This window comes from Astatotilapia calliptera, chromosome 5 (assembly GCF_900246225.1).
Source record: "Astatotilapia calliptera chromosome 5, fAstCal1.2, whole genome shotgun sequence".
Classification (NCBI taxonomy): Eukaryota; Metazoa; Chordata; class Actinopteri; order Cichliformes; family Cichlidae; genus Astatotilapia; species Astatotilapia calliptera.
Window position 1 is genome coordinate 12,048,129 of NC_039306.1, and position 23,186 is coordinate 12,071,314.

The 23,186-nt window shown below is 40.5% G+C and overlaps 1 protein-coding gene across 5 annotated transcripts in view; it reads left to right on the top strand.

Moving 5' to 3' along the window:
- chd6 (chromodomain helicase DNA binding protein 6) overlaps positions 1 to 23,186 on the top strand; it is a 93,520-nt gene that overhangs the window by 64,666 nt on the left and 5,668 nt on the right. For all 5 annotated transcript variants that reach the window (XM_026167272.1, XM_026167273.1, XM_026167271.1 and 2 more), the window contains exons 17-40: positions 626 to 782; positions 1,186 to 1,396; positions 1,583 to 1,778; positions 2,756 to 2,920; positions 3,058 to 3,237; positions 3,560 to 3,670; positions 4,081 to 4,283; positions 4,752 to 4,832; positions 4,918 to 5,036; positions 5,217 to 5,376; positions 5,523 to 5,612; positions 5,861 to 5,964; positions 8,002 to 8,131; positions 11,011 to 11,089; positions 13,343 to 13,400; positions 14,573 to 14,945; positions 15,129 to 15,337; positions 15,898 to 15,995; positions 16,593 to 17,423; positions 17,764 to 18,018; positions 19,552 to 19,873; positions 20,194 to 21,735; positions 21,824 to 21,975; positions 22,360 to 22,623. In XM_026167272.1, the coding sequence (XP_026023057.1) occupies positions 626 to 782; positions 1,186 to 1,396; positions 1,583 to 1,778; positions 2,756 to 2,920; positions 3,058 to 3,237; positions 3,560 to 3,670; positions 4,081 to 4,283; positions 4,752 to 4,832; positions 4,918 to 5,036; positions 5,217 to 5,376; positions 5,523 to 5,612; positions 5,861 to 5,964; positions 8,002 to 8,131; positions 11,011 to 11,089; positions 13,343 to 13,400; positions 14,573 to 14,945; positions 15,129 to 15,337; positions 15,898 to 15,995; positions 16,593 to 17,423; positions 17,764 to 18,018; positions 19,552 to 19,873; positions 20,194 to 21,735; positions 21,824 to 21,975; positions 22,360 to 22,623 (6,090 nt within the window). The remainder of the gene's footprint in view (positions 1 to 625; positions 783 to 1,185; positions 1,397 to 1,582; positions 1,779 to 2,755; positions 2,921 to 3,057; positions 3,238 to 3,559; positions 3,671 to 4,080; positions 4,284 to 4,751; positions 4,833 to 4,917; positions 5,037 to 5,216; positions 5,377 to 5,522; positions 5,613 to 5,860; positions 5,965 to 8,001; positions 8,132 to 11,010; positions 11,090 to 13,342; positions 13,401 to 14,572; positions 14,946 to 15,128; positions 15,338 to 15,897; positions 15,996 to 16,592; positions 17,424 to 17,763; positions 18,019 to 19,551; positions 19,874 to 20,193; positions 21,736 to 21,823; positions 21,976 to 22,359; positions 22,624 to 23,186) is intronic.

A 23,186-nucleotide genomic window follows, 5' to 3' on the forward strand; every position in this document is an offset into this window, starting at 1 on the left:
GAGATTCATTTGCATATTGCCACCTCTTAATGATGAGAAATAAGAGCCCCCCCACCCCCAGCTCTGCCTGTCTGTAAAACCTTCTTAGTGAATGCCATTGATGTGTTTTGTCCTTTTATAAAGTTAATCACAAAAGATTTGTCAAATTTTTTTAGATTACTGTTAAAATCTGTTTTCCACAGTAGCCATATTAAAACTGCTGTTGATACATCTGCAAACCTTGTGACATCATGTTAAATTATTAAGTGTAATTTAAAAATGTAAGTAATTTCTACTTTATAGGATGATCTGTCAAGTCAGAACATGCTTGTTTAAATTCGTTGAGGTCCGCACAGAGAAAACAGTTTTCAGTGCAAGTCCGCGTTTGTGAAAACAACGACATCAGAATTTTTTTTTTTATCTTGGGGTAACTGAGCGCATGTCTCTATTGTCTCTACTGTTACAACAGGATGTATGACAAAGAGGAAAATAAGAGAAAGCATCAATAGGTCCCCTTGAAGATTTCTTCTCCATAACACTGACACACAGCACGCTATATCGGCTTGTGTCATTACTTAACAGCTGCTTAAAAAAAAGAAACACAATTTTAAATGGATGCTTTTTTTCTTTCCCGTCTTCTTTTCAGGTTGAGCTGACCAACATTCAAAAGAAATACTACCGAGCCATCTTGGAGAAGAACTTCTCTTTCCTGTCCAAAGGAGCAAACCAGCACAACATGCCCAACCTCATTAACACCATGATGGAGCTTCGCAAGTGCTGCAACCACCCTTACCTTATCACAGGTGAGAGCAAACATGCAAGCACTCACAGATTGTTATTCATTATTCATAGTCAAGCAGTTGTTCACCCACTCCCTCACTCTCCACTCCCACACTCATTGACCTTGTGTGCATGAATCTGCCTCCTTTGTTTTATGTACACATCTTTGATAACAGAATTATTTATTGAATTTATTACTTATTAATGTATTAGCACAATATATTTACAATACCATGTTGTCAGCTAACAGCGAGTCAAAACAGTTTAGAAAGAAACCATGAGTGCGAGAGGTAGCTGTGTTGAAGCGTAGTGCCATGCACCCAGATTCTGGGTGTTTTTCCTTTCAAGCATAGAATGCTTAAATAAAATAAATGTACCTTGGTTTGCCTTGACTTGCTTTACCTTTGCCTTCTTTTGTTTTTCTAGGAGCTGAAGAGAAGATTCTGGAAAGTTTCAAGAAGAGCCACAGTCCAGAAGCACCAGACTTCCAGCTGCAGGCCATGATCCAGGCAGCCGGTAAACTGGTGCTGATCGATAAGCTGCTGCCAAAACTGCTAGCCGGAGGACATAAAGTCCTAGTCTTCTCCCAGATGGTCCGCTGTCTGGATATCCTTGAGGACTACCTCATACAGAGGCGGTAAGGGGAAAGTACAGCAGGCTAGAAAAGAGCGAGGTAATATTCAGAGTAAAGGAAATGTTAGTCAGGTAATTTGGGAAAGAGAGAAGAAAATTTGAAAAGGAAAAAAAAATGCAACATTTTTCAAAAAGGAGAAAGGGGAAAAGTCGATTTACCCTCAAATCTGTGTTGGTGTGTTATCTCCAGCTACACCTATGAACGCATTGACGGTCGTGTGCGTGGGAACCTGCGGCAGGCAGCCATCGACCGCTTCTGTAAGCCAGATTCAGACCGCTTCGTGTTCCTTCTCTGCACCAGAGCTGGAGGGCTGGGAATCAACCTGACAGCTGCTGACACCTGCATCATCTTTGACTCAGACTGGAACCCCCAGAATGACCTGCAGGTGGGCACAGAGCTGCGTAAAGCATCCAAAGAAGCGGTCACAAATTTGCACATGCTGTATGTAACTGATGAGACCAGAATGCCTACTGACATACAAATGAATTTGTGTTGTCAGAGCATCATAAAAAAGATGGAGATCTATCTTAATCATGCTCTCGTTTGACTGTGCTAACTTGCTGCTTGTCTCATTCATGTAATATGTAGTGACATTTGTGATGAATAGTGGGACTGCAGTGGTTGACAAAATGCACGCTTGAAAGGATGCCTTGAATAATGAAGTGAGCATGCAGTGTTACTTGACTCGGAAGGTATAAGTCTTCTCCCGGCTCTGATGCAATGCCTGTTTCTGTATCTTGTATCAAGCTTTCTTAAAATCTTTACAGTTACGAAGATTTTTCATTAACGTGTCGATTTTGATTTTGTCAAGTCCCTGTTTTTGTCTTTCTTGCTGATCTGTTAAATGTTGAACAAATTCACTCTAATTAAACTACAGGTTAATGTGCTCATGCACAGTTAGTTTAAAAAAAAAAACAAAAAAATAGAAACTCCTAAATAGACATGGTTGAATCCTCATGCTAAAAACAATTTCTCTTAACTTATAAACTCATTTATCTTTACACTTAATTCTGGAAAGTAATTGAAGCTAAATATCGATCCTTCCATTTTCTACCCCTTATCCTGGTCGGCATTACAGGGGCAGATATACAGCAGACCTACTTCTTCCTAACCACTACCTCTAATGTGTATAAAAATATAGAATAATTATGTTACAGTTATGCTGAATTTGGCAAACGTTAGTCACAAGCACTGATGCAAACAATATGCAAATCTTACAGATTTAAATTTACTTTGATCTTTACCTTTTCTTTAATGATGTATAAATAGTCTCAGGCCCTCATAAAGTATTTTCAAACCAAGCTGAGAGAAAGTCTCTGTAAAATGTAATGCTTTACACTTCCATGCTTCCTACTGTTATAGGCCCAGGCACGCTGCCACCGGATTGGCCAAAGCAAAGCGGTGAAAGTCTACAGGCTGATCACCAGAAACTCGTATGAGAGGGAAATGTTTGACAAAGCCAGTCTAAAGCTGGGACTGGACAAAGCCGTCCTTCAAGACATCAACCGTAAAGGAAGCCTCAATGGAGTAAGAGATTAGTTTTGAGATATTCTTATATTGTATACGATTGTTTAATCTGTATTCATTTTGGTGTGAGATGGTCTGCTGTGTATGTATGAGGGAGAGAAACCCTCAAATCCTAGCTTGTGTCTGTTTTGCGACAGGTGCAGCAGCTTTCAAAGATGGAAGTGGAGGATTTGTTGAAAAAAGGAGCATATGGAGCCTTAATGGATGAAGAAGACGAGGGCTCCAAATTTTGTGAAGAAGACATTGATCAGATACTTCAGAGGAGAACTCAGACAATCACCATCCAGTCTGAAGGGAAAGGCTCCACGTTCGCTAAGGTGGAAATTCTTAAACAACATTAAACTCCTTAAAGCCTAAAACTTAAAAAAGGCTGCACACTGGAGGGATTTTTAGGGTCTCAAATGGTGTTTTAATTCGGCCCCATAGTCTAGGTGGTGTTCACAAGCTCTGAAAGCGGAATACTTTAAATAGTTTGGCGTGAAGATCAAATGTCTTAGTACAAAATATTTGTGCTAAACCTGAGAAATTGGCAGCTTAAGACCAAACATTTGATCGTAAGCCAGCTTGTGTCAAAACCAAGTAAACATCATTTTGGGTCTTAATATTTTTTCCCCCCGCCTTCTGCTTCTCGTTCCTCAGGCCAGTTTCATCTCATCAGGTAACAGAACAGACATTTCTCTGGATGACCCCAACTTCTGGCAGAAATGGGCCAAGATCGCTGAAGTAGAGATAGACTCCAAATCAGAGAAGGTAAGGAGGCTGACAGAAAATGAAAACAAGACGGGATGAATGAAAGAAAAGGAATAAGGATGTGAATACTCTAAAACATCAGACTTGAAAGTGTGAATAATAGAAGGATGAAAAAAACTTTTTTACAGTTTTACTGAAGTAGAATGCACACCTAAAACTGGAGATGTCTTTAAACTGTGTGTGTGGGGGGATGGTATTTTGTGCTCCGAACACCTAAAAACTGAAACCCCCAGTGACATGAGGATGTTTGTGATCTTCATCCTTTCCCTTTTTCCTCGGGGTTCTTTCCTTTTTGAACACCACCAGAGGATAAAACTTAGTTAGAACCTTCTTTAAAATACTTCATCCTGTTATTAGAAAGACTCATGCAATTCTTGATCAGAGGCTGTCTACATTTATCTTCTATCCAGGAGTCACTGGTAATTGACACACCCCGTGTAAGGAAGCAGACCCGTCATTACAACTCCTTTGAGGATGATGAGCTGATGGAGTTTTCAGAGCTGGACAGCGACTCAGAAGAGCGGCCTTGTCGAACTCGTCGCCTGGGTGAACGTAGCCGCCGCTACCTCCGTGCCGAATGTTTCCGGGTTGAAAAGAATCTTCTAATATTCGGGTAGGACCGGAGAGTGTGTTAAAGAAAACTGCATATGCCATATTAGACCATCAAGACTCTTAAACTCAGTTCGAAAGACAAAACGGAGACCATTCTTTTTCCAAGCTGCTGCAGAATATCTCCTTAGCGGTGGAATGATTTTTTGTTTTAGGAATGCATATACATGCTTAACAGGTGACATCTAACAGCTGGCAGTTCATGGCCATTAGACAGCGTGGCATAATTAATAATGACTTAACCTTTATCTCATATGTTTTTTAATTTGGGAGCTGAAGTGTGAACGTAAATGAGCCGAAATACAACATTAAAGTTTTCAGTTTGATTTGTTGTGGAAAATTTTCAATAAAGTTGTGATCACACACAGTTTGTTTCAAAGAACAGATCACTGATAGAAATCTGCTGCATTTTCCTTTACTATCTCATTTGTTTCCTGTGTGCATTTCTGTCCGCCCTCTCTGTTCTTTCTAGGTGGGGTCGGTGGAAGGATATCCTAAACCATGGTCGGTTTAAATGGCACCTCACAGAGAGAGACATGGAGGTGATCTGTAGGTAAGAGTAAGAGGAATCATCATTATCGTCTGTTTGTTAGCAGTAGCCAGAGTCCGACACATCATGTTTCCTTTTTGTTGTGTAGGGCTCTTCTGGTTTACTGCCTGAGACACTACAAAGGCGATGACAAGATAAAGAGCTTCATCTGGGATCTGATCACACCCACCAAGGAAGGCCAAGATCAGGCACTCGTAAATCACTCTGGTTAGCATTTTACTCTGCACATGTGCTACAATATACAGTATAAAGTCAGCTTATGACCTAAAGATTGCACCACGTATTGGAATGTATAGACCAGGATTAACTACTGGTATAAATACAAAGTTAAATTGGTAGCATTAACTCTGTGGAGAATCTTTCTTTTCCTCCTTGTCTGCATTGCAGGTTTATCAGCTCCCGTTCCTCGGGGTAGGAAGGGGAAGAAGCTGAAGAATCAGCTAAATGTTACTGAGGTGAAGAATGCTGACTGGCTGGTCCATTGTAACCCAGAGGTGGTGCTGCAGGATGAGAGCTACAAGAAACACCTCAAACAACACTGCAACAAGTCAGTGCATTAACAGAGCTTTTTGCTTATCACTACTTACATGAAGGACTTTATTTTACACTAGAGTGTGTTTGGTGGTGTTTATTTACAACATACAGAGTTTACGACATGGATTATGACACCGCTTCTCCTTTCTCACTCCACAGGGTGCTACTGAGGGTGCGGATGTTGTACTACCTAAAGGTGGAGGTTCTAGGGGAAGCTGCCACTCAAGGTTTAGAGGGGGTACCTGCCAGGTATGATGCAGACAACGTATCATTCACATAGTGTCAGATCAGTTGGCACTGCTGACCAGATCTGGCAAGAAATGAAAACCTTAAAATGAGCTGATTTGTTCAGCATTTTGGTCTTCCCACTTTTTTAAGCTCACATTTTATCTTTTACTGTTAACGTTGGAGGGAAATATGATTGACTGGCTTGTGTTTTAGTGCACTGACTTGACGCTGACAGCACTGACGGATGGACTGTTTGTGTGTGTTGACAGTAAACTTGAGGTGCCGCTACCTGACGTCGACTACATAGAGATTCCAGTGTCATGGTGGGATGCAGAAGCTGACAAGTCTCTCCTCATCGGGGTTCACAAACATGGTGAATACAGATGTCACATTTGGCACAATATTTTGCCATGCAGCATCTACTTTTTTTTTTTTTTTGCTGTGTGCTTTAATAAATATTCAGTTGTTAATTGTTTACAAATTTTTACCAAGCTCGACTTGAATTTGAACAGACTTTAAGGAACAAACATAGATGCCATCTGTTATTTGTGTGTGCAATGTGTAGTACTCTCAGATCTGTGTTTACACAATTTTTATTTGTTTATTTATTTATTTACTTTTTTTTTTTTTTTTGCTGAAGATGAGAAACTGCTTTAGAATATCACTGGACACCTACCAACATTCATTGGAAAGGAATATATGTGTCATATGTTTCCCAGATATTGACTTTTCTTGGGTGGGATGGTTAAGCATATCAACCCTTGTGTGCATATAGCTTTAGATTTATTTATTAGTTTGGGTGAAAGAAGTAATTAATTAAGTAGACAATCCCGTTGTTTTTATATTTGGTCTCAGTCATACAGACCTTGAGACTGGTCTGCAGTCCCCTGTGTCCCCTGTAAATGTGTATCCCCCAACAGGTTGGTGATTGGTTGCTCGCTGTTGCCAGGTGCAATCAGTCGGAAAGCTGCACCAAAAACCTAACCGTGCATGCTTTGCTCACTAGCAGATTGCTGTGGTTGACTCTAGTTTGCATGGAAGAAGCCAACTTTCTGCAAACACTTGCCATTTACTCTTCCAGCTATAGTGAAACTGGAAAAAATGTGATGCAAACCAGAAACGGGGAAGATTCAGATTCAAAGTGAAGGTTGTGTTGCACTTTTCATTTACCTCCAAACAGTAGTTTGCAACTGTTTTGGAGACAACTTGGGACTATCTGTGCAACCTACTGATGACCATGACAACCTGTTAGCAACTAAAAGCAAGGAGGTTTTTCAGTGCAGCACCTCTTTGTGACTAAATTCTAGCTAGCAAATGTCTGCAACCTCCAGTAAGCACATGCCAACCTGTCCCGGAAAACACACTTTTCCTTAGAGACCAGTGGTTACAGTGGGGGACATTGACCGCTCTCTAGGACTGAGTGAATAGGTTTTAAGTAACTGATTTCACATCAACTACCAATAATGTCGAGCATCCACTCACAACAGTTGATATTAGATACGTTTGCCTTGTGACTGATGCTTGTTAGATGGTAACTGACTGTGGCGTTATTTTTGTGCCACTATTCTGAGTGCACGTAAAAAAAAAATGTGAGCACACGTAAAAAAAATTTGCAGGTGCAAGTGTTGCATTTTGAGGAGAAATTTATTTTGAATGAAGAAAAGCTAAATTTGAATGAACAAAATTCATTGCTGCGTGCAGAAAATGCATTTCAGTGTTTGCTATTATCCATACACGCACACAATAGCAGCCCCTCTCGCTCAGTTTTTGCTCGCAATGTGTTGCTTGCGCTCTCAACATTTCTGCCCGTGCGCGCTCAACTCTTTCTGTACACCGTTATATTTGTGCCACAAAACCAGCCAATCACAGACTTGGATGCAAAAAAAAAAAATCTGATTGGCTGTTTTGGTCTCCAATCAGCTCGAAATGACGAAATGCAATATCCCAGAATCCATTTCGTCTCAAACGAGGCAGTGGCGGAGGAATGCAGAGTGGCGGAGTTTGAAATATTGCTCTTTCTGGGTCACAAAATAAACTTTTAAGATATTTTTATGAGAGAATGGTGCTGTGTAAACTTCAAATATCTGTTTGATTTATCAAAACATCACATATTTGCAAAAGTGCTCTAATGTTTTCGGAGATGCCAACACCACTCAGACTTCACTGTTATATTAGTTCTTGCTACACTATAACATGCTATGCTGAGCTTACTAAGGCTGCAGAGCAAAACATGATAATGGAGTTTTAATCTTTCTTCAAGAAAAAAACAGCTGATAATTGCTCCATTACTGATATAATGTATTGTTTATTAACTTATTAAGTGTTTGTTTTTCCATGCATACACAATGTGCAAACGTCCTGCTGCCTCAAATACTTGTTCACACTAGTAAAAGTGTTTTTCCTCTGACAGGATATGAGCGGTACAATGCAATGCGTGCTGATCCAGACTTGTGTTTTCTGGAAAGAGTGGGGATGCCTGATGTGACAGCTCTGTCCTCAGAGCAAGCAGGAGGAGAGGTGGCCTCTGACGTCGCTGACAGGTAAGGTACACGGAGACAAACACCAACACAGCAGACCACCGCGATTGTGTTCATAGATTGCTGAAAAGGTTTTTCGGGTATTCGGGAAAATTCGAAACATTATCATCTTCTGTTTGTTGTAATTTTTGTCTTTCTTTTTGCTGTGTGTGTAACAATGAGATGTTTATATGAGTAGGTCGTACTAGATTTGGTATGTGAAACGATGATTAAACACACTGATCGTTTTGGCACAGGGACCCTTCTCAGCACGTTATAAAAAGGCCTCAAAAACTTACTGTGGCAGCTCACACCGTGTTTTGGTCGTGCATATTAAAAACAAATTCTTTGTTGATATTACCTCAGTTTCTATCAGCTGACCCTCAGTAACCTCTTTGTTTAGCACAGGGCCATTAATTAGCTTCCCTGCAGATCTTCAGCAGTTCTTTGTACTTCTTCCAGTCATCGCCTTTTATTTATATATTTATTTGTACTGCTGGTAGTAGTGTTCACAGCAGGTTGCCAACACATCCTGTCTCCTCTTGTTCCCTGTTTGTATTTGTTTACACTGTCACCTCCCCGCTCACACACCTGCTTTACATACTGAGTGTGAAGATTGAAAGCACGTAGACATACAATTATAAATGCACAGGGTGGAATTAAGGTGCTTGTTATGGTGATAACAACCAGATAATATTTTTCATATAGCTTACAGACTAACACGCTCACAGCTATTGTGAGGACATTATCATAAAGTATTCAATTTTAGGCTCACCATACCCATGAACAGTTTATAAGAACTGTTAAAATCAGCTTCAGCAGTAATGTTTTCTGGTAGTTTCACTATACTTGCAAGTCTTGCAAGAAGAAGCAATGCTGCCAGGAGCCGCGAAGGAATAACTGTCAGAGAGGGAGTGAGCCAGAGAAATAGACGACCGAGAAAAGTGTGGGAAATTTATTTTCTGGGTGCTGCTGCTGCCTCGGCTAATGGTAGCGCTGTGAAGATTAGACGCATACATTTGAACAGGAAGCTTTGATCCACTTCCTGAAGGTAATTGAAGTTGTCGTTCGCTTTGTTACCTGTTCAACCTGAAGCTGCGCCCAGCTGAGCACAGCGACTGTGTAGCAGGAAGATCTTCTAGTCTCAAAATGTTAATGGAGACGATGTTACAAGGATGAAATTGTGCATGCAGAAGCAGTAGTACAGGAAATGTGGCCATGCAGAACCTGCACAGGTGTGAAAGTGTTTTGTGTGCTAATACTTCTCTTTATTGCTGCCCGAGGAGTTTTTGCTTTATGTTGAATCTACAACACACACAGCACAGGTGTGATATTTTTGGATGTTAAAAGTTTTTGAAATGCTGGTAGGAAGCCTTCCAAAAGAAACAGCAATTATACATAGAAGGATTTTTCAGGACTTTTGCAGAAACCTAAAAATACATTGAGGAAATAAAAATCCATGAGCGATCATGAACAATGCTTATTTAATTCATTAACAGTTTATGCAAGTGATCATAAATAATGTAAAATCTAAACATGAATTCTCATTTCTGTCTTTACAAAAAATAGAAGAAAATTTGGTACTACAGGAAAGTTCCTTCCAAGATGAATAGAAGTTCTTTATTCACAGCTAATAAACCCTTTTATCTTTTTAATTTTTTTTCCTTTAAGAAGTGCCCTTAATTAACCCATGTGCTGAATTCATTTCAGTGAATTCATTAATTCATTTTCCCCAGTAAAATTGGAATCGCATTGGTGCAGAATTTTAAATAAATGATTAAATAATTTGATTTAGAAGACAGTCATTTGCAAACCCCTGCGACAGACTCACAGTCTGACTCGCAGAGTGTATCCTGCTGCTATACAGTAGTTTGAATCTCACTCCGGAGAGGCAGCTGAATGGCCAGCGTGATGGTTAGTAGCAGGTGAATTTTTGAAATTAGAAAAAGGGTGATTTTCTAAAAATTTCACATCGTCTTGCCTGTTTGACAAATAGGGGGGAAAAATAAAATGCTTAACTATGTCGCCATAGCGTCTACCCAACCAAAATCTGCATGAGGGAAAAACTATTAATTTCCTCCCTGTGAAAATGCACAATGGAAATAGCAACCCACATTCAAAAACATGAACATATGCCACAAACATCAAATCTCTGCAGAGACCCATCTGTCTTTTTTCATTAGCAAATTTTGAAATATGCTGTGCACCAAAACATTGAACAGCAGTTCAATAGTAGCTTATAACTAATATCAGACATTAGAATAACCACTCTGCTCTTTACTGGGTTTTTGAGAAATTTGTGAAGAACTAAAAAGAGGAAATAAATAAAAAAAACAAAAACAATTTAAACCAGCATAAGGAAACTAAAGCAGATCTGTGTGGAGCCTGTGATGTGACTCCTCAGTGAGGCTTTGTTTTATTTTTCATAATCACATTTGTTTTTCTTCATTGCATTAATAAATTGCCACCAACAAAATGTAAGAAGATGTGAATTCATGTTCAGCTGTTTTGTTATTACAGTACCCATCACCCCACACACACACACACACACACACACACACACACACACACACACACACACACACACACACACACACACACACACACACGTGTGCCATACAAAATGTTTTTTTTTTTTTTACATCTTATCACATTGTCACAGCTCATAATCTGGCAGGCTGTTTGTTGTTGTGCTTCGTTAACAGCTTTTTCTTCTTCTGTCATCGTGTTTTCCTGCCTGTATTTACTTTTTTTTTTTAATCTGTTGTCCTAGACTGCACATTTACTCTAATTCATCCCCCGAATTCTGTCCTTACATGTGTTGCCCAGTCGTATATGGTAGAAGCTCACTAGGATATTGTTATTAACGCTTTTCTCCTCTATGTTTTTGTTTCTCTTGTCAGCGCATGCAAAACTGAGGAGACGAAGGATGATCCTGAAAACAAACCAGATGGAGGAGAAGATAGAGACGAGAGCAGCAAGGTGAAGTAAAAGCTCTCCTGAGACTATATTAGTGATATGTTTTTTGTTGTCTTCTCTTCCTCTCTCGCTCTGCACCATGCCACAGACAACTTGAGATTTCTTTGAATACTTTCTTCCAATGTGTTATAAAAAAAAAGGAAAAGTAATTTTGCATGGGGGAGGGGGATTAAAATTGCCTCAGGGAAGAATTTCTTTACATTTTGGACATTTGCAAGCTGAATACTTGCATGGCTACTAGGTACTATTAAAATAAAATGGTTGAGTTAATGGTGCATTTTTAAACGCTCTAATACATTTGACAGCAGAACAGATAATGTTTTCCAAATGCAAAAATCTCATCTCTAGGTTTTTATTGCTTACTGAGTCAGGTTTCATTTGGCAAGTCCAGCGTGACTAACATAAACTCCAAAATGAAAGTTTAACCTGTGAATATAAAAGCTGTCGACCATCTCAAAACATGAATTCCAAAAATATTTTTTGGCTTAAGATCAGTTTTTGTCAATCTGTAGAAACCTGGCATTCACAGGGAATGTGTCTTTGTGATATGATCATATAGTCCATTTCAATAGTTCATAGTTTAATAACAGCGTGGTATTGCATTCATTATCATTTATTTTACTCCTCAGCCAAAACGGCTGACGGGGTACTGCCGTTGTTGCAGCCAGGACATCCATGATTGTAAATGCTATAACTCGAGAAGCAGGGCGACATAAAAGTTTCAAATTGATACCATAGGTGCATCTACTAAAAATCTCGGATGAATTTGAATCTTTGACTTAGAGGTTGAGGTCACAGAGGTCAAGTTTTCTAAAAATCTTGTGAATGTGATCACTTCAGAACAAAACAGCACGGGATTTTCAAATTCATACCCCGGGTGCATCTGTTAGGAGACTAAGGGGTACTACTGGCAGCTGCCACTGTTCTATAATTTAAATATTCTTACTGTATCATGATTTTAATTAGAATTATACTGGCCGGTCTGAAGAATCCTTCTAAAAGAATGATTTATTGTATAGAAGAATTGTTACTCTTACACCCTGATCTAGGGGTAAGGGGAGCAGAGCATATGAATCATGTGAGACCAGGTGATGTAAAAGGACAATAATACCAGACACACCAGCAAATCTAATGGGGATTGGCTGAAAAGAAGGAGAATCCTTGCGTTGCAGTGGCCCGCAAAGTACATACTGCAACCCAACAGACATGCAGTGGTGAAACCACTCTATGACATGAATCTATGCCATAGAGCAAGGGTGTCCAAATCCAGTCCTCAAGAGCTACTGTCCTGCAGCTTTTAGATGCATCTTTGTTCCGACACAGCTGAATCAAATGAATGGCTTGTTACTGGGCCTTTGCCAAACTTGATTGCATTCTGAAGAGGTAATCCAACCCTTTGGTTCAACTGTGTTGGAGTAGGGATGCATCTAAAAGCTGCAGGACCGTAGCTCTCAAAGACTGGAGTTGGACACCCCTGCCATAGAGTATTAAGAGAGCAGTGCATCCCTACAAACTGTGCTGAAATTCCTCCACACTGATGTGAGAGACTTATAAAGTCATACAGAAAACTTTAAATCGTTGCTTCTAAAAGTGTTTTTTTTTTTACAAGCTATTGAATCATAGGACACTCTAGAGTCCTTTTCACAGAACTGTGCCCATTCTGACTGAGACCTCGGTCAGGATTGAGATGCTGCTGCTGTCGTGAGAGTACTGTGCTGACAGGCTTTTTAAATGGCAAGATCCTGTGTTGGATATTAACCAGCACAGTTATCAACACGCAAGCCCACAAGGCCAGCCATTCAGGAGGACACCTTCTGAGGGACACTCAAGAGACCCTCAGAAGCAAAGAGTTTTTCTACAGTCGTAGAAAAACGGTGGATAATAGCATAGACAAGGAATAATCAGGGTCAGATAGAGCCACGGCTGTAACAATTACTAATTATTGGGCAAAAGAAACAAGCAAACAAAAAACAGAAAATGATAAAGGACATGATATAGTAATATTCACAAATACAGGCAAAATACACAACAAACCAAAAAATATTAAATTAAGGTAAAGAAAAGATGGAGTTAAAACAACAGAAGAAAATGTGATACAAAAAAATAATATTCAGCACAACGATAAAAGTAACAGCTAATAACAGTAACAGATAATAAAGAAATAAAAAGGTATATATTTTTAGCCAGGTGACAGAAAAGATGATTTTTGTGATTTATTTTTTTTTTATTTTTTTGTGTGTTTTGTGTTATTCACAGGGAGAGGAAACCTGCTCCAGCACCGATACATCAGACAAGCCAGACAGTACTGGTCCAGGTGAGACAGTTACAAGTGTTACATACTAATATGAAGACCAAATGAAGAGTTCCACTACTCATTCAAGGACCAACCATACACATAATTCAAATTTTAATAGATAGCTTTATAATTTCTTGGCATTCGTGGGTTGTTAAAGGCTAACCTAACTTTTCAAATTGTACTTTTTCTTTTCTTACTCTGACGTTCTTTCAAATGGTTTGAAATACAGTAATTTCCCTCCACTCGATTACATTTCACTCCTCTGTTCTGACGTGAGGTGTTTTAACACGACATTTCCCATCAAAACTTATTTCATTTTTCCACTGAAGTCTTGATTTCCTTAGAGCTCTACTAAGGACTTGGATAATTGTTATAATGAGGCTTGCTTCTTCAAATCTTTGTTGTAGTATTATAAGTGCAGTGACACACATTGTTAAGGGAAAGCTGCGATGCTCTTTTTAACTAGATTCAGTGTTGATTTCTATTTGAATCAAATATTTGATCACATGTTTCCTTTAAAGTTGGTATGGAAACATCATTTTACAGTTTTAATTTCAATTCTGAAATTGAGGTATTTATTTATTCTCGACCAAAAGCAGTATTAGTAGCTAAAGGTATAATATTCAGAAGTTGTTGATTACTCTTTTTAAACACAACATTTTATTATTTAAAGACATACAGAGAAAGAAAGAAAAAGATGTGGTTCAGTGAACGAGAGTGAAGCGTGTTGAGAGGTGATGCCGGTGCCAATAACCAAGCTGTGAATCAGAGATATGAAAATGTATTTTCTTATTCTTTTGCAGTAGTTTTTTAATATTTCAATGACTAAACACAGTCACGTCTGTACAATCCTGGGAGAGGCATGCTTCATCTTGCCTGCAGTGGCTTTTTTGCTTTTTTGCTTTCACGCGTGCTCTTCATATATCTGTGACACAGAAACGAAGAAGAGAAGAAACACATAGACAGCAATATACTCTGGTCCTTGTGTTTTTATAGGATCACACCCTCACGTTCCCTCTGAGCTGAACAAAATAAGAGAATACATAAATAATGCAGGCTTTATCCACATAGACACACATTTGTACTGAATGATAAGTGGTTAATTTAGATGCTTCTTTTTTTTGTATACCTTCAAACACATCCAGTGTGTGAAGGATCTAACGTGCTGACTCTGACTGGCTTTTCTCCAGACTCTCAGATGTCAGGTGACCTGTGCACCCAAGATGGAACTTTGGTCACCACAACGACAACAGGAACCGGGACCGGGGTGGCAGCTCTCCATGTTGTCCAAGCCCGGCCCCTCTGGCCCACAGGCCCCGCCTTGACGGCCCGATTACGTCGCCTCATCACTGCCTACCAGCGCTTCACACTACGACGCGAGCCACTGCTCAGGCATGACTTTATGCTTCACGATGGCCTCGTTGGCATGGGAATCGGAGGAGCTGGAGCTGCTCATAGTCATCACGCTGGTGGGCCACTGGCTTGGCAGCTGGGTGAAGATTTAAGAAGGTGTTCTGTGGTCGCTACAGAACCTGACCCTCTGTTTCTGGAGTGGCAGAGAAGGTAGAAATGTTTGACATAAGACAGAGATACCAAGCTTTTGTCGTATACTTTAATCTTACCTTTGTGGCTCTGCTGCTCGGCATCTTCATTCAGACACGAACGCATCTGCTTTCACATGCATTTATATGCAGTTTCTCAGTATATGTATTTATCAGTCATTTGTATTTTTCTGTGACCTTTTAGGTGGACTCGTCGAGAACAAGCAGATTTTTACCGCACAGTATCATCATTTGGGGTGGTGTATGACCCGGAGAGGAAGGCATTTGACTGGTCCCAGTTCAGAGCTCTTGCCAGACTGGAGAGGAAGACTGATGAGAGTCTGGAAAGATACTTCAATTCCTTTGTGAACATGTGCAGGACAGCATGCAAGCTTCCACCCAGGAAGGAAGAAGGTACTGTTTATGATAAATATGCCGGTTGGGGTTGTTACTGACATCTGTGATGGACTTAGTTTATCAACAGGGTAACTCTTGCTAATTTGTATTATTGCTCAGCTTCATGTTCCAGTTAATGTTTTCTGGGCACTGCAGGTTTTTGGTTTTCAGCCACACTTCTTAAGCCTACAGTTAAACAATACATCGTTTAGACTTTGTCATAAGAGTGTCAACTTGCAGATCATTTTTGAGGACCTCGTCATTGGGAACATTACTGACCCCTGCTAGTAAAATAGCCTCCATAGATGTAGTTTTTATAACTCATTTAACTACAAATTGCATGTTAACATATAATTTACACATAACTTACTCTCCTGTATATACGCAGGATAAAACACAAAATCATTTAAAGACAGGAGTGACTCTTGAACACACTAATACTCTCCATCCCTTTTACTCTGGTCTGCATTTTTCCTGCCTTCTCCACTGTCTCTATGCCAACATTGACTGTCACTGTTTCCGTTTCTCATCCTTTTATTCTTTCTCTGCTTCCCCTCCCTTTCTCTTGCGTCTCCCAGGACTGGTGGATCCCGCTGTGATTGTGGAGCCTCTGACAGAAGAAAGAGCAGCTAGGACGCTATACCGCATCGAGCTGCTGCGCAAGATCAGAGAGCAGGTGGGCTCTTTGAAGAAACAAAGCTTAATAACAAATGGCGTCCTTTTCATCGATGGAACTCTGTTAGACATTGACTTCAAAGTTTATCTTGCTTGTACTGTTCTGAGTTTGTGTTGATGGTTTAGAGGGGTTCAAATTAACCTCATTTGTCCCTCCTTAGCTCCCTTCTTTTCAGTGTCATCAAAAAAAGGCTAAAGATAAAAAAGTGAATCATCGGTGAACCTGTATACAAGTCATTAAAAAAAGACACTCCCTACAAATGATGTCATATCTAACCTCAGAATAGACATTTAGACATTTTCTACATGGTCAAAAGTGTGAACTGTTTATAAGTCAGACTGTTTATCATGCGTTAGGTTACACAGCTAAAAACTGGGGCTGAGGTAATGCCCACAGCTAACTCGCTAGTTGTGTTGGGGAGTCTAGTACCAAGGGTCAAAACATATTTGTCCAGAAAGCATAAAACAAAAGAACGACACTTCTGTCTACTAAACCTGACCATCTCTCTGACTATGTGAATATAAAAATGGATAAAATGTAGACATTTTCATTCGGTTAAGAAAGTAGCTTGGTCTCTGAACTGCATCCCTCTCTCAGGTTCTCCGCCATCCGTTACTCTCAGCCCGTCTTCAGCTGTGCCGGCCCTCGCTCTACCTCCCTGTATGGTGGGAGTCTGGCAAACACGACCGCGACCTCCTTATTGGGGCAGCGCGCCACGGTTTGAGCCGCACCGACTTCTACATCCTCAACGACCCTCAGCTGAGCTTCCTGGAGGCTCACAGGAACTATGTCAGGGGACACCCTGCTCACCTTCATCCTCAAAGCCACCATCACCCTCATCACACTGGCTTGGCGACTCATCCTGGCATCTCATCCTCCTCCTCATCTCATCCCCAGCTTCCTCATCCTCACTGCTGTCTGTACGATTCGGGACTCGGTCGCCACTCTCCTCAGCCTCCTGAATATCCCCACCAATCCTCTCATCACCACCACCATCATCATCACTCGCAACACCCTATACCTCCATCTGCTCCCTCTCCTTCCTCTTCCTCTTCTTCTTCTTCTCACCCTCACCTTCACCCTCCACCATTGGATGCTCATGATTCAGCTTCACCAAGTCTGGGAATAGTTCCTGGACCTCGAGGAGATTTCCTTGACTGTCCACCTTTGGATGAAACTCTGGAGCTGGGCACGCTACAGCATGACACCATGTCTGCAGATTCTTTACATGGAGGAAAGGTTTCCAAAGATGCCCTCAACGGTTTCCCCTTTAACTCAGCTGCAGGAGGTCAAAGCATGCTCAACTCATACGGTGTGGGTGGGACAGACCTGGATTCAAAACTAAGGAGTGATGTGCTCGTTGGTGAGCAGGGCTCGTCTGAGGAAACTGGGCTGATGGCACCATCAGTGGAGCTGGATCAGTTACAGGTATGCAGTGTTATTTGAGATAACTACTCTGATATTTAAATAAGACTTGTATAATAAACTATGTCTGTGATTGAAATGTCAACTGTATGGACTGCATGAGATGCTTTGTTTCTGCCCTAAGCAAAAAATTGAATTTATAGGAAATTTATAATTTATATGTTTTAAGCATTTTTATTGTCTGATATAGCAAATATCTGACGTTATGACACCTACTCGGTTAATAAAAATATAATAAAAATGTTTTTGGTCATCAACTAACCATTTGAAATTTAACAGTTCAAGTTATTCACATAGGTTTTCTTATTTCTGTGCTTTGACATCCTACACTTCTGTATTGCAGGCTCCCTGGGACAGTACGGACCACACTAGTCCTGCTCACCATATGTTCAATGAATCTGATCCAATCCTGGGTCCTTCTACCTTAGAGACGGGCTTCCTGGAGGAGGAGGATGAGGAGGCACAGGGGGGAGACAGAGGAGGGGAGGAAGGTGGAACTTTGGAGGAGTGTTTGGGCCTTCCGCCCTCATCCCCTCCTTCCCATCCATCAGCAGGCGATTCTGTTGAGCCACTGTCCTCAAGTTACATGCTCTTTAAGGTTGGTTTCACCAGCCTGTGCCCTCTGGATAACAGTGCCATCTTACAAAATAAATATAAAATGAATTTTAAAATCATCTTAAATGTCTTTGTGATCACAGCCCTCAAGATAACAATAATCTGAAACCCTTTTCATATTATCGGCTTAATGCTCAAATAATGTAATGCAATGTGTCCAGTGGGGCAGACGGTAGATAAACATGGAAAAATTGCTCTAACAAAAGAGGAAAAAGTAAAGGGGAAAATCTGTTGTAGGGAATACTGAAAACACAAAAGTGCTCAGCTGCATTGTTAACTGCTGACATTTTGCCTCTTCTTTCGGTTAGTATATTCAATGAACGGGTTGTGTTTCAGTAAAGCTCAAATGAATGCTGATCTTTGATGTTTGTCAGGGTCATATTGCTCCAAGTGAAACTATTCATTGGATTTTGCATATTTTACATTTTAAGATCTGTAAAACACATTTGCCAAACACTAAGGGCTGCACTTATCAAGTATTTGCCAAATTATTTTCTAAAATGGCATCTTTTCAAATTCTATTAGATTAGATGAAACTTTATTAATCCCTCAGGTGGGTTCCTCCGGGAATTCAGTTTCTAGTAGCACAGCACCGACAGAAGTTGCGTGTTACAGATACAATAGAGGGGAATAAGAGTAAAGATATAAGCATAAATATACCATATATACACATATATAAATACAGAATATATAATATGGATAAATAGGGATACCAGTGGATTGCACATTTGAGTGAGTCTATTGCACAGTGATTATTGCACAGTCGAATAGAAGAAAAAATATTGCAAAGTTTGCAAAAAAAAAAAAAAAAAATTGTAATAATTGAGAGAAAATTCTGAAAGACTTCTCAAAGATGGCCGTTTTAGCTGCAGTTTAACATCAATGTTAAAAAAATAGCATGTTAATTTTTATGACATTGGAAATGTTCATTATAGATTATGTTCACATCGTGCGATTTACATCTTTCCTTTTTTACCCCTCAGCCGTAAAAGGCTGATGGCATGTTGTTGTCACCCTGCAGGCGGCATGGACACGCGAGTTTGTGAATGTAATACTTTAGAGTAAGGCGACATAGGAGTTTCAAATTCATTTCACAAATGTTTTGATTAAAAATCTGGGATGAATTTGAGTCTCAGTGACCTCGACCTCAAGGTCAAAGGTCAAGTTTTCTGAAAATCTCGTGAATATGATAACTTGAAAACAAGGTGATGTAGAATTTTAAAATTGATACCATAGGTTGTCTACTAGGAGCTTGAGGGGTAGCACTGGTGTCGCCAGTATTTTTTTAATTGCAGCGATGAATAGCTTCGTGTGTGTGTGTGTGTGTGTGTGTGTGTGTGTGTGTGTGTGTTTTTTCTTTTTTTTTTAATCAATTTAAATGTTGGAAAGCTGCGACTTGATCACACCATCATTATACAAGTAAACTAAAGTTAATAATCAGTAGTATTATATTATTGCCAAAATGAGCAATGCCATTTAGGCTTCAATAAATCTAACACTTATATTTTGTGTCCAGGACATTGGTGTGAATGAAGAACCGAGTGCAGATCACACGGACCTGTCAGCAAGTCCTCCTCTGCCGTACGTACCCCCTCCTCCACTTTCTCTGTCTGACATCACTGCCCATGAGCCACAGGATGGACTGGGGCACTCTGATGTCTCTGAGAGCCTGACTAATCCTGTGGAGGATGGAGATGATCGGGAGGAAAGTACCGGCTTTGAGTTTGATGATAAGGAGGAGGAAGAAGTTGAAGACTTGTCAAGGGAGACCTTGGAACAGAATGTGGAAAAACAAAGAGACAAACATCTGGAAGGAGAGGAATGTAATCCAAACCAAGGTATGTCAAAGGGAAAATATTGAGCATAGTATTTAACCTACTTTTTTTTTTTTCCAGGAATGATCACAAATATTCCGTTTGTAAAGATGTACAAGTTGCTGTCATACATACATGTTAATATATCATAAATTATATCAGTTGCTAATGAAATGTCCTGATGTTTTAAGATTTCTTTAGGCTGTATACACTATGGCAAAGCCTCTTAATAACTTTAAACCGTCTAATGTTTTACGCCCCAATCTGAGGATTAAAAAAATGAAGAGATAACACCAACCACTGCTATGTCCCCTACATTACATCTCAATGTTTTTTGCTTGCAGGTGCAGACCAAAGTTTGGGAGTTTTGAATCCACCCATGGAAGTGCCAGAGTTAGAAGGGATAGAATCAGAGTCTGCCCTTGGAGAACAGGGCGAGAGGAAGGAAGTCTTTATCCAAATGTCTCAAGACCTCGAGGGTCGCTTTGACCAAGCAGAGCATAAAAAGGACTCACCCCAAGACGTGCACTCTTATCTTGGAAAGCTCGAACAGGAGGGCAGCCTATCTATTGAAGAGCCTACGGAGGAGGTGGAGGGGTTGATTTTGTACCAAGCGGTGGAGGAACGGTCTATTGAAAATTCTCTTGACACTGAAGCATTGATGTGCAACACAACTGAAGAGTTTGTGCAAATGAAAGGAATTCCAAAAAAGTCTAGACAGGGCAGCTTGATGGGTCGCACAGATCTAGCAGATCAGGTAGATGAGATTTCCGAAGGGCAAGAGGATAATGTTTCTCCGTTTGATGTTCCGGTTGTACAACCCTGTGATGAGGAGGAAGAAAAGCGTTTGAAACAACTAGATGTCAAAACCAATGAGATGGAGTTGGGTAGCATTTACTCGCAATTTGGACAGCTCTCCTGCCCTTCTGTTTCTGTGTCATCCCCTACACAACCATCAAACTCTACTGAAACCACCAGAGAGAGCAACAGCATGGAGGAAGCCAAAAATGAAGCCTCTATGGCACACTGCAAGGGTTCAGACGAAGACCTGAACTTGCCCGATGGCAGCAGAGACTGTAAGAATAACGCACTAAAATTCTCCCTTGATCAGGACAGCAAAGATAACCTGCTCGATCAAAATGAAATCAAAATGGGCTCAACTCTGCCTGTGAACAACATCGACACAAAACCATCTGACCTTAAATTTTCTCATTTACCCGATGGTGAGGAGAAACCAGAGCAATTGTTGCTACCAGTCAAGATTGAAGATACCAAGACACAGACTATTGAGGATGTTTGCCCTGATAGCTCTGAAGTCAAACACACCAGTTTCTTTTCCTACCCCGTAAAGTCAGAAGGATTGGTGACCAAAGCAGAGCAGTTAGAATATCCGATTAAACCTGAAACACTGGAGACTAAACCTGAAGATCTGAGCTTTCGTATGAAGCCAGAGCATTTAGACACTAAACCTGAATTTTTGCAGTTTGTAGCCTATGCAGGTGGCAGCGAAGTCAAATCAGAGGTCAAACCATTAGCTCTGGGGTTTAGTGCTTATCCAGAGAGTCCTAAGCTTAAGACCGAGGCAAAGCCTGAAGACCTGAGGTTAGCAGCTTTTCCTGAGACATCTGTCATCAAGCCTGAAGCCAAGGCTGAGGGTCTGGGGTTCACAAGCTACCCAGAAAGTTCTGAGATAAAACCTGAGGCCAAGCCAGAGGTCCTTGGGTTTACAGCGTTATCTGAGGTCAAAACTGAGACAAAACATGAGATGTTGGAGGCAGATAGCACAGTCCTGACCCCAAAGCTTGAGCAGAATGATGGCCTAGTAGAAACCTCAGAAAGTGCAGAGTTGAAAGGCCAAGTAAAGGAGGAGAGACCCAGTACACCCGGTGAGGATGCTGAGACTTTCATGAAGTTAATTCACCTTTCACACTTAAATTCATTTGTTTGTACTTAACCCATTTCCATTTTGCACAGTGCCTGTGGTCGAAGGGTTTTCTGCCAGCCCCAGGTTTGCAGCTCCCATTTCAGTGTGTGAGATTCCTGACAGCCTTCATGAAACCAGAGAGCCAACCATCGCTCAGCTGTTACAGGAGAAAGCACTGTACTCATTTTCTGAGTGGCCAAAGGTAAAATATATGTTTAACTATTACTGTAACATTCTCAGTGATGTGTTTACAAAATATTTAACAGTAGACGTTGATTCTCCCATGGTTAAAACATTTTTGACAGTAAAGTTAGAATAATTATTTTTATAAATTCTGCTCTTCCTCTTTTGCAGGAAAATGTTTTCGTTTTTGCCGATTAGAAGCAAAAATACCCTGTTTTGAGTTCTCACCGGCAATTTCACTGCTTTCATTTAGAGGACAGTGCTGACGCTGCTTAGAAAGTCTGAAAAGACAAAATGAGTTTTACATTTTAGCTAAATTTTGTGGCACTTGGTACACTTCTTGTAAATTAAGTTATTCGTGTTTATTAATTAATTTCTCCGCTTATTTTTATGGCCCCTGTAGGATAGAGTAATCATCAACCGCCTGGACAGCATCTGCCACGCCATCCTTAAGGGGAAGTGGCCTTCATCTAGCGAGCAGTATGACTCACCAGCCGCCCTGGCTGCCAACTCCTGCTTGGCCAACAGTTTAGCCCAGCACCACCAACACCGAGCAGGTTTTCTCTCCACCACGGCCTCGGGCTCTGTCCCAACCCAGGCCAGGGTGCAGCAGGCGAATCCTGCACTGGGATTTTCCATTCCTCCCCCTCTCACAAGACTACCTAAGGTGAGACTCGAAGAGTGAATGAATAAATTAACTCCCTTTGTTGCACATATCGGTGTATCTGTCATCTGTCAGCATTTATCTCTCCCATGCCATGGCTCATACAAGTTGTGCCCAGTTTGCTTAAAGTGCTAACAAGGCTGACTTTAGACTGACTATAATCAACTGACTGACCAGGTCTTTGCAAAATGCATCATGAGTCTGACCGAGTTTTTCATTTTCTGCTAAAGATTTTGTTTGTTTGTATGTGTCTCCTTAACTCTTCATTGTTATGTTCTATATAAAATATAACTGCAATAGTTATAAATAAAACTATTAGCACTGGGCACCTCTAATCCACACCATTGCTTTGTTGCTTATTGTGAAGTTTCCTGTCTCAGTAATGTGTACTGTTGATAATATAAATGTGGAGATTAGACTTGGGCAAGTTGTCATATATCTATAAAGACACATTTCATATATGCGAGAGTGAGAATAATGACCAGATTTGTGTCTCTGCTCTGAGTTTATATTCTGGCTGCTTAGCCTTCAGCGTTTTTAAACCAAGAGGTTTGTTTACAAAATGT